Below are 12,010 nucleotides of genomic sequence, written 5' to 3'. Positions count from 1 at the left end.
AAACGCCCTACCACCAAGTGAATGTGTTTTTATCAACAAAAAACTTCAAAAGAGGGAGAGAATAGGTTTGACGCGTATTTTTTTTCTTGGCACACCATGCAGTATGTGAAGGATGGTTATCTATGTTCATTAATCAGTCGCTTCGTATCTTTACTTATCTTACTAGCATCGTTCCTCTAATATGCATTGTTTTCTTTTTAATTCACTTTAGTTCAACCAACAAATACCATATCTCGTTAGGTTATATTGTTACAACAGCTTTCTATGCGTAAAATGACTGAAACAAGTAAATTAAAACAAAGTGGACTTAAACACAACTGCTAAGCTGTTGTTTTTATTTTACGCCACAATTATTTTTTTCAGCAATTCAAAGAATTTTACTTATTAGAATAGTAATATTTTAAATAATAACTCCTTTTTTGAGTTCGTTCGATGAAGGTAATTATAATATTCTTCTCTTCGGTTTAGTGTCTAATAACGCCTGATTTAATATGCTTAGCAATTTTGTGCAAGAGTATCATTTTACTAATTTTTATACAGGAATCCTTCAATATATTCAATATTAAAGAACTTTTCTATGAAGTCGAAGCTTCACAATAATATTTATTAAGTTTAAATTATAAAAGTACTTTTGAACCACCTATGCGAAAAATATAACACATATATTTTTTAAGTAATATTCCAAAATAAAAAAATATATATATTATAAATCTAATTAATGCTTTTATGGATTTCAATTACAAAAACATCTGTCAGATTCAGAGAAAATATGCTATGAAAATAATATCAGGAAAGAAACTTCGTCTGTTCAAATACTATCAATGATAGAATTTAAATTTGTTTGCAAAAAAAAAAGAAAGGTAGTACTCCGCGGCAGAAAAATACATTGTTTAGACAACTCCACATTTAATTCACTAGCCATCTTTGCAACAATATCAAATTTCATCCCGTCAATCGTCCTTGTTCTCTGTCGATACTATCCCAATCAGTCTACGCTAATAAGAGTTATAATATATTTATTTCTCCTCTTTGTCTTCTAAACTTCACTATGATAAATCTAAAAATTCAATTTTCGATTTTGCTATTTACTGACCAAAGAAACCGGGTCGAATTCCAATAACTTAGAACGCTCATGATACGGTTTTAGATTTCGATCCAACTTCGACTATTCATCACAAAAATAAATCTCAGGGTAATCGTAATTGCCAGTGATTTAGATTTGATGATTGATTTGAAGGATTATAGATCTTGCTGATATACTAATCACTCTTTGTCGTACGATGTTCAGAGTCTAATTGTCATTTAAATTTCTTTTACGAATAATTATAATACGATTTCGGCAACCGCGGCAAAAATAAGCAGGACATGTGCACTATACACGAGTGAGTACGGAAACACAAGTCTACTCTCTATTCCGTCACTCTCACAATTCTATAGGAAGCCAAATCCGACATCACCGGCAGTAGTTCAGACCAAGACCAAGACAAAGCTTTACCTGCTTTCTGAGGCACAGGAGTGTACATAAATTCATTTTCCAGACCCCGAGTGGCTTCTGAGAATATTTCGACCATAACTTTTTATTGGCCCGATCTGGGGTTTTATAGAGGACCTCAAGATCTGTGACTTTATATATAATAACTAAACCAACGAGTCAGTTAAAAAATGTGTACATATGAATTACGTCTCGATATTTCACGTTAATATGAATTATCTTTCTCCCTAGAATACAAAAGCATGTCTTACCTAACAGCTAGATACGGACTCATGCGCCCATTTTGTGATTGAAATTCATGACATCAATATCCTGGCAGAGCGACAACTACCTACTGTACAAAGATTAAATAAAGTTAATTGTTATACTCGAAATAATTAAAAATCCCTTATAATGTTCTTATTTTATTTTTTTATAAAATATAAACAGTATCAAAAAATATATAACAGATTTAAAAAATTACATAACGTGTATTGTTAAAAGTAGTTTTTTAGTAGACTTTTTACAAGCTGTAGTAAATAAATTAATTTCTTAAGACGTCAACAAAAATTACAAAAAAACATCATGAAGCATTTTTTTTTATCTAAAGCTGATATAAAATTGGAAAGACATTATATTATCAGCTTAGCAAACTGTGTATATATGTATATGTTAGGTATAAAAGCAGCTGGTCCACATATTTCTTCAATGAAATAATATGATGCTATCTCAAGGATCATAAATTGGCTACTTTTTTATACTAAGACTTAACGACCAACCCTCTAAAACGCAAGCGAAACCGCTTGGGAAAACATTTATTAGTTAACTATTTGACCTCTGCGTCTCTTAACCACCAGACAGTAAATGGTCATCCCCACCCGTAGACACTAGCGCTGTAAGAAATAGTCCCCATTCCATGTGATGAGAATTATTGAAGCGAGCCATTAAAGCGATTAGTTTCAATGGCTCGCTCTAATGTCTTCATGCAGTATATATATCATATTATAGTATGGTTTTTACGTTGAAGAAGCAGCTGCAATATCGATCATGCATATCCCTTCATGATACACACACAAGAACCTAAAATTCGCGCTTGTCATGTCAGTAATCGAAATGACAACTAAATTGACCCTTCGAGGGGGTACATTTGCATGTGCGTGGCGTTGGATCGTTTTTTTTTGCATTTCAGTCTACACTAGCCTCGCTCTCCTTCCTCATAATGTATATATTTAAGTATGCATTATTGTTATAAAATGACTTTAACGTTAAAATAGCACGACGGCAATGAATTTTCGTGAGAAGCTGTAGTCACGCGAGTTCAGCTAGTAATATTGTATACTAAAACCTTCTTCGAAACGCGCTTCATTTTCTGGTTCAAGTTTTATGTACTTATTTTGTTTAAGATTTTTTTTGAACCGTTAGGTACCATAAATCCTTCTAATAGAACTGATGCAACTCAATACTCCATGAAACTCTTGTTATTCCTAAAGTATACTTTAGCTTAGCTTACGGAGTACATTGAAGATGACCTTTGAAAAGAATAGACTTATAATTATAATCTGACTTCGTAATAAAAAATAACAACAAACAATAACTTTAACTACTTTGTATAATAATAATTAACAAATCCAACTTAATCGACATATTTAGACTCGTCAGACAGACATTTCCCCAAACTTCGCGCCAAAAAGTAATTAGTGAACCCAGACTTTTCTTTTTAATGCATTACGCAAAAAGGTATTAATGCATTAGGCCGTAAAAGTATAATATAACGCCTACACTAAAATACACATTGTTTGACAACATGCGATGACTTTATTTTTTTATTTATAATAATTATTATAATTAGAAATTGCTACCTGAATTGATAAAACCTAATAAGTATATAACTATTGACTACTGGCCCGCATAAGACCTCTCGAGAATACCTAATTCAAATGTTATAAGTCATTAAACCAATAGTTTTCCTCGTGGAAGGTATTTTATCATCTAGTAGATATGGATTATCATGTCTTAAATGTGATAACAAATGGAATTAATAAAATGATATTAGTAACAATCAAACAGTAACTGACAACGCACATTAATTGTTTAATTAAATATTACATTATTAAAAAAAAGCAGATACGTAATAACTTATTTGTTTATTAGGAATTTAATAATAGTTACAATTACTTAATTATTTATATTATTATTATAAATTATAAACATGTGTCTGCCATTAACGAGCTGTTGTTTTTGTGTGAAGTTAGATGTTGGTGCGAAGATTATCTCAATAATTAATTTAGTAAGTAGACTTCTAGGTGTATTGTAAACTATAATTTTTGATAAACTATAAATGGTTATTTTTTTGTATGAGTTAGAACCACTGAATTTTCATGTGTTTAATTTGTGTTTATAATTCATCTCATGAACAGCAGTGGAGGAAAACATCATAAAATCTGCACGTGTCGATTAATTTCTACTGCAATGCCTAGACCCAACGGTGCAACAATTAAATAATAAATAATAATAAATATATATTGGACAAAATCACATACATTACTCTGATCCCAATGAAACTGGCTAAAACACTTGTGATATGGAAAATCAGAATTAACAACGGTACCACAAACACCCAGAGCCAAGACAAGATAGAAAACTAATGAACTTTTCTACATCGACTCGGCCGGGAATCGAACTCGGGACCTCGGAGTGGCGTACCCATGAAAACTGGTGTACACACTGCTCGACTACGGAGGTCGTCAGTTCAATTACATGACATACTTTTTTTCCGGTGATTTTCTTTCCCCAGTTCTTCTCTGCTCTGAAATGTTCTTTCCGAATCGGTGGTAAAATATTGACAATATATAAAAAAGTATTATACTTCTATGTTGAATATATATTTTTAATTTTATTATTAAATTTATGCTTAACAAAGTTTTTAAGACTGTGAGTGAAGAGTTTTTAAGAAGTGTGAGAACCATACGCTTGTAAGAACTTATTTTGGATTTCATTTGTAATGTATAACATTGTGCAATAATGTGTTTGTGTGTTGTTAGTCCTGTCGCCTTCTAAATGCTAAAGTGGCTACATCTATGTGCTACCGATTTCATCACGACTAAGCCGTTGAACCCATCGTTTTCAAACTCACATAATTGTAGCCTTAACCTAATCAACTAAAGATATAGGGATAAGGCTTAGGTGTACATGTGCAAAGATACAGGAAAACATAAGATTTTCAGGAAAATATATTTTGTAGTGGATTATAATATTCATGGTAACAATAACAATTACACGGAAACCAAAATATTCACTACGGACACATTTGAATTCGTTTACATAATGTACATCGAATTATTTTAATCAAATACTACATCGACGCACAATTAATGACATCAATTAATATTATCGAGTAATATCAGTGTAATTTTAATTACTTTATTGATCATTTAAATCGGTAAATTTGAATTTATAACGCATAGTTTCTTGCGCCTTCGTACATACCTATCTTATACGTATTGTTTTATGATTGTTTCTCTTGGCAGACTAAACTGAACCCACAGTCAAACCCACGGAGTCTAGAAAGCTGGAATTTAGGTTTAGTTTATTACGTAAACATCCGCCGATAGAGGATTATTAAATATCAACTTTAAAAATTCATAGTTACTTTGAATTAGTTTTACTTGTACGAAGTCTACGCGGGCATCTAGTTTATCGTATTGGTAAGTGGTGGGCATCGCTAACTGGCTGGTCTTATGCTTAGCGCATCAAGTCATAAATATCGTAGTTCTTTCCAAAGTCCTTAATGTTTTCTTGTTCAAGAAAATCTCTCGATCTCTCTTGGATATCCGTGCCATCTGATAAGAGTATTAGGCAGATAAGAACGTTAATCCAATAAAATAATTACATCATTCGTAGTTGGCTACTTTTTTACAAACATTTTTATAAGATTTGGAGAATCAAGAGCTGTTAGCATATCGCACTCGGTCATTAGAAGTAATTAACTATTATGATGCACAAAATGCATAAATGACGACCTCCGTGGTCGAGTAGGGGTGTACATCGGTTTTCAAGGGTACACCACTCCGAGGTCCCGGGTACGTCGTTACTTCTGATTTTCCATAACACAAGTGCTTTAGCTACTTAAATTGGGATCAGAGTCATGTATGTGATGTTGTCCAATATTATAAAGTAATTACAAGCCAAGAAACACCATAATGAGTCGTAAGGAGGGTAAATTAAATTACTTCGTTTAATAAGGCTTTTAATTTTTAAGGTTTTACAGAAATCTTGTCGTGTACTTTTGTAGAATCGATTAAAAAAAAATTTTAAGCGATAACAAATTCGTACGTACTTTAAATATCGATATGATATTTAATATTATTTGTTTGATATTTGTATAATTAGTGTGAATCATTCGATATTAAATTAAACTATACATAGAAGTCATATCATTACCTTGTACACTCATTAATAATAATCAGTCATTATACTTAACACACTTAGGTAACGCTTGTATGACGAGTAGGTAATATTGATAAAAGTATATTATTAACGTGTTGGAAAACATTAAAAAAAAGGAAACTACATGAAGCGCTAAGTGCTTGAAACACGAGAAACTTGATTGAAAATTTCGGGTTCAAACCCAGGCAACAACCGATTAATTTTCATTGGCCTTGTGTTTATGAATTTTATTTGTGAATTTTATTTTTCACTGTGATTAAATTTTATTTCTTCAGTGCGATACATGGTGCCATAGCATTCTGTTTTCAATAGACATCTTATAAATATATTCATCTCTTTCTTACAATATATCAAATAGATGTTACGGCCTCCGCACGAGAGATAAGTCTATGTTTTTTCGTACCCGCACCGCAAGGGAGACACATACGAGGCGTATTAGACCTCAGTCCGCATTGAACGTGTTAAAGATAAATAATTTATAATATCATTTAATAATATGATGTGTTTTCTTCTAGGTATTTTCAGTTGCGATTGCGATGTTGTACGGCACAGCAGCCATGATGCCCTCGTACGTGGCTGAAACTAGGAAGATTGTGTACGCAATCGTAGCAAATGTCGCCATGTTTGAAATCATCATTGGAAGTCTTTTAATTTATGGAGTTTTTGGGGTAAAATATATCTAATTCTATGTTCATTCTTTTTTAATACTCAATGTTAATCCATAATTAGGAAAAGATATGGATGGTCTAAGGTACTTTGCTATTGAGATAATGGATTGTTCAGAACTTAAATACCGACATCGACTTCAAAAGTGTTTCACTACAGATGAGAAGTGTCACTTTTCCATCCACGTACTCCCAATTGAAATAGGGTAGATAAGTAATAGAAACTTCGTTAAAATCAAAATATACTTTTTTCGTTAGGCCTTTAAAAGTCCTTTTGAATTGACGTAAAGCTAACACGGGTTCGGAATGTAAATTCAATCGAGAAGAACCGGTAAAAACATCAGTACTCTTTTCCAACGTTTAAAATACAAAGTTACGTCAATTACATACAATTATATAATGTATCCTGCCTGAAAGTCAACAAGTATTGACTGTAAGTTTTTTTTATTTTGATTCTTTTGACAAACGATTTAAATTAAAAAGTCGTTAAAGTTAGACGAAACAAAATTTAAAAATAAACTAAAAATTATATAAGTGCTGATATTATGGAAATCGACAAAGGTTCGAAGTTCCTGTTAAAGTTTTCGATGGATAAGGTACTTAATCAGAAACAAATCTAATTACCTGACCGGTTCAATAGTAGTTGTATTGTTATAAGCTGTTGAATGATAACATCAGAAAGTAGCGACGCGTGCAAGCTGTTCGCATTATTAGGTGATAAGCCGTCGAGTCTGTTACAGTTGGTCCATGACATGGAAACTAGAAGTCTCATGGAAAGTTGCGGCCGCGATGGCACAGGCAAGCACCACTGAATTTTCATGTGCTTAATTTGTGTTTATAATTCATCTCGTGCTCGGCGGTGAAGGAAAACATCGAGAGGAGACCTTAGCCCAGCAGTGGGAAATTACAGGCTGCTAATGTTGTGATGTTGTATGGAAAGTAGAGTCGATAATGTGACCGGCAATGTTAATGAACTCCAATAGTCTCCATAAATTAATTATATGCAAGCGATTTAGAAATTGCTATTTATTACGTTGAAACTTCGCCTTTTTTAGTACAAAAACCTTAACCACAAGAAAATGACGAATTTATAAGTATTTTTTTCTTATTAATTGGGGTCTTCCTTTACATCAGTCAAGTAGATCCGGAGAGATCCTGATATATGAAATAAGCGCACTCAAAACTATAAATTTAAAAAATGACATATATATATATATTGTTATCGATATCTTTAGATATCTTTACTAATAGGTATTGTAAATGCGAAAGTAGCTCCGTCTGTTAACTCTTACACAGCCGAACCGATTTTGATGAAACTTGGTGTGAAGATAGTTTGAGTCCTCGGAAAGGACAAAGGCTAAGTCTTTTTTATTTACCTCTCGAAGAGGTAAAAGGGACGTGACGTTTGGTTGCTATAAGTAAAGTATTATAAATTTCGCGCGAGCAAAGCCGCAGGCTCAGCGAGTTTTGAATCTATCTTACATTTCAGAAAAAACCCCGGTTAATCCTGCCGTGGTTAATAACGAGCTGGGTCTTCTGCGTATCACTTCTTGCTCTATCAATCTTCGGAACGATACTGATAGTTCTGAAATACACGCGAGATCAGGAGACAACGAGCGAAGTCAGCACCATGTCGTCTGTGTACTGTCTGTATGCGCGTGAGTTGATTGAGAACGCTTTATCAAAATCTTAAGAGAATTCCGTTTAAAAACAGCTTATAAACTATTTTATGAAATAATAAATTAAGCGTTTCTTGTTACGCATGTAAATAGATTCCTTAAAATCTAAATTACATAAATTACTCTTATATAATATTATTACTTCATGCCATTTTATTTAAACATATTATAATTTATATTCTAACTATTTATTTATGCGATAAAATTGTGCTTAAACATTCTTTATAGACTTTCACTTAAATAATCTTAATATATGTTTGTATATTCGTACCGATTAGGTATATTATTGTAATATTATCATAACATTCTGTTTACCTACCTTTTATAGTATTGTCGTCGTGGTTTATAACATTGGTGATATTGAGGGTTCTTTTTTATACCGAGAAGGCACATCGCATTGACATTTATAATGAAATAATTACTTTATGTATTTATACTGTATGTATTACTACGGTCTTCCCATCTCATGTAACATCCATTCTTTAACATCAACATGGAACGAAATAGATAAATTTATGATAAATATTCTTAAAGAAAAAATTACCCGTTTCAAAAACTCTGTACTCGAAGTAGTCGTTTGTTTAGCCGACGTCCTAAACTGATAACTTATCGATAATTAGATAACGTATTCATTTGTTTTGTTTTTTTTTTTTATATTTTACAGTGACTCTCTATTACTTCGCGGCTGTAGTCAACAGTCGGCGCGAGGAAATGCTTTTCGACGACCACACAGAATCCTCCCAGGGCTTGATGAGAAGAGAATTTGGAATAAAGTTTCCAATATAAATATTACTTTGTGAGATATATGTCTTGGAATTATCCTCAAGACCAAACAATCAATATTAAATACGATAAATATGCTAATCTCGATCTTCACTAAGTATGCTGAACGCAATTATACAGATAGTAGGACGTAATGAAGCTTGCGAAGAAAGAGATTATCCTGCTTAAAATTGTGCATACCTCTATTGTATATTAGGTAAAATTAAACGAATCTCTTTATTAAAATTAAAAATATAGAAAACAAAAAAAAGACGATTACAAAAAAATACCATCAACATTCTTTGTATGTAAAATCTTAGAAATAATATTTTATTACGTCCATATAATGTTCATTAAAATATTATTTTTATCTTGCCTTGTCTAATTTGCTGCGTCTATCCCTTTGTCTTTTTTACATTTATCTAATATTGGTCGTCGGACACATATAGTCTGAAGAGTTGTTAACATGCCAGTATTTACGGACAGTTGAAACCGGCACTTATCACCAGGTCCAATTTCTCTGTTCGATCATTTACTAAAAATAAGATTTCAATTAAGAATAAACAATATCAACCCACGGCTAACTATTCTGAACTCGAGATTTATATTCGGTGGTTGAATTGAGTGGGATAATTATTGGGCGGTATCTAGGGATATCTCTCCTGTCATCATGTCATTTGAGTTCAAGATCAAAAGGTTGTTCTTATATGTTGTCTTAATAGTAATCATTTATATTTATCTAATTATTTATTATTGTGTTCTCTTAGGTTATCGGCTTACAAAGAGTCTACTAATATTATGCCTTCATTTATCCATATCCATTTCTTTTTTTTATGGTATCGGTAGGCGGACGAGCAAATGGGCCACCTGATGGTAAGTCTTCATCACCGCCCATAGATAATGGCGCCGTAAGAAACATCAACCATTCCTTACATCACTAATGCGCCACCAACCTTGGGAACTAAGATGTTATGTCCCTTGTACCTGTAGTCACATTGACTCACTCACACTACAAACCGGAACTCAACAATACTGAGTACTGTTGCTTGGCGGTAGAATATCTGATGAGTGGGTGGTACCTACCTAGACTTGCACAAAGGGTTGGCTTGCACAAAGCCCTACCACCAAGAAATTCCATTATGTTTTTTTTTATTACTAGCACCATCTTTTGTCCGTTCAACTGAGGTTTGACTAAAAAATACATTTAGGTATTATGTTTCGCTTGCGTATTTTGTGGAAAAAGATAAAAAAAATACAATACATGTTATGTAAAACAACTAAAGCAATCTCATTCGGATTTCTTATTTCGGGCCACGCTCACGTTAAGTTGTAGGTTTTTGTCATACGGCATAATATGGTTTTTCAATAATTTATCATAAAATGAGACATTTTCTAAACATGACAATGAATATTTATACTTATTGTTTATGAAGAACATAACATCTAATAACTTGAAATGGAAGCTGAATTAGCAGCAGCTGAGTTATTATCATCAGAGTTGTCTTATCTTAAACTAGCCACTAGACCCGGCTTCGCACGGGTAGAATAAGGTTAGAATAGAATGATTATGTCATATCTCTATTGGTCGGCATAATTCTTTCCGACAATTTCTACATTAATTATCACATTTCAGCCAATATATACATCCAAACCCCGAAAATCACTCCGTTTATTAGTGAAACCGAATAAAAAACCGTTTAGTAGTTTTGACTTTATTTTATAAAATATATTGATTAGGTTTGCTAATACTTTTTTTAACGTATCATATTAAATGTCTCCAATGACGTATAACACTGAACTAGTCTACTATTGTCGTATTTCACTTATTTATTTAATGACTAAATCAATAAATTTAATTTTAATAATATTCTCATTTTAATTTATTCAACATTTTAATATATTATTTCTTTATATTTATTTTAACACGTTTTTTCTAAAAAAGATATGCACGAAGATTATTCGGATCTTCGTGCATATCATATTTGATATCAAAATTATTTAAATTTTCAAACACAATTGCTAATCTTGAAAACAATACACGTGAAGTCATAAAACCATTATTTTTAATGCATGATGGAGTATCTGGTTGTAAATATTTAAGAGTAATTTGAGAACTATTCTATCGGCAAAAATCGAGACTCACAGAAGTATACGATCGTGAAATGTCAAAAGTGTTATGTGCGTTAGCATAGCATTATGAGAAGTATAAAACTTAAAGGATACATCAAAATAGGGCCACAGGTTGGTTCTCAACATTTAGAGAGAGATATATTATTTTATAAGTTTATTGTGCCTTTAATTTTTATGTGCCTTCAATCAAACCCGTTTATTTGTTGTATTTACACCCTAATACCCCAAACCTTTACTTTTTTCGAAGACAAAAATTCCTCTTGGAAACAAATTGGCCGCGATACGAAGCGTTACATAAAATCGTACGACGTATCTAGAAAGTTGAAAACTCGAATAAAGTTAAATTAACATTCTATATAAAATACCATTTCTATAAATAATAATTAGTCCACATTTCCTCGTTGGTGTTGCTTAAGAAAAAAGTTATAATGACCTGGAGTTACGCGTACATGGAAATAATTACAATGAAGTCAACAATACTGCGCACGCGCTCGTGATCGCTAGTAAATTGCTCTAGTGTTGTACTACATATCGATAGAATACATATATTCATCGCAATAATTATTTTTATTAAGAATACATAAGACAGTAAAGTAAATTTCCCACGACTGGGCTAAGGCCTCCTCTCAATTTGAGGAAGTATATACCTACATATAAATATGTATCTATATTCTTTGTTTGCATATTTTTGATTTGATGATGATATAAATATATATTTATATGTTATTATTACTGTAAAAATATATACATGTGTAAATATGTTTTATATCTTAATTAGAGGCAGAATACATTTGAAAAGATAAACAGGTTAGGCATTGGTCTTTAATCAAGCTAATATGGCCTCGGATCAGAATATA

General features: G+C 32.1%; 1 protein-coding gene across 1 annotated transcript; it reads left to right on the top strand.

The window, feature by feature from the left end:
* The first annotated feature begins 3,654 nt into the window (after positions 1-3,654).
* On the top strand, positions 3,655-9,344 carry LOC125068758. The gene is made up of 4 exons (XM_047678061.1): positions 3,655-3,758; positions 6,433-6,585; positions 8,072-8,240; positions 8,926-9,344. The coding sequence occupies exons 1-4, from the start codon at positions 3,681-3,683 to the stop codon at positions 9,045-9,047; spliced, it is 522 nt and encodes a 173-aa protein (XP_047534017.1). The 5' UTR covers positions 3,655-3,680; the 3' UTR covers positions 9,048-9,344.
* The last annotated feature ends 2,666 nt before the right edge of the window (positions 9,345-12,010 follow it).

The sequence above is a fragment of the Vanessa atalanta genome, chromosome 14, assembly GCF_905147765.1.
Source record: "Vanessa atalanta chromosome 14, ilVanAtal1.2, whole genome shotgun sequence".
Classification (NCBI taxonomy): Eukaryota; Metazoa; Arthropoda; class Insecta; order Lepidoptera; family Nymphalidae; genus Vanessa; species Vanessa atalanta.
The sequence above is the reverse complement of the archived record's forward strand: the minus strand, read 5'-3'. Positions and strand labels throughout refer to the sequence as shown.

Bases quoted from the DNA above. Each gene is read 5' to 3' on its own strand.
- LOC125068758 (XM_047678061.1), top strand. From the start codon at position 3,681: ATGTGTCTGCCATTAACGAGCTGTTGTTTTTGTGTGAAGTTAGATGTT. The intron at 3,759-6,432 runs GTAAGTAGACTT...GTTTTCTTCTAG, and splicing joins TTATCTCAATAATTAATTTA to GTATTTTCAGTTGCGATTGC. The intron at 8,241-8,925 runs GTGAGTTGATTG...TATATTTTACAG, and splicing joins TGTGTACTGTCTGTATGCGC to TGACTCTCTATTACTTCGCG.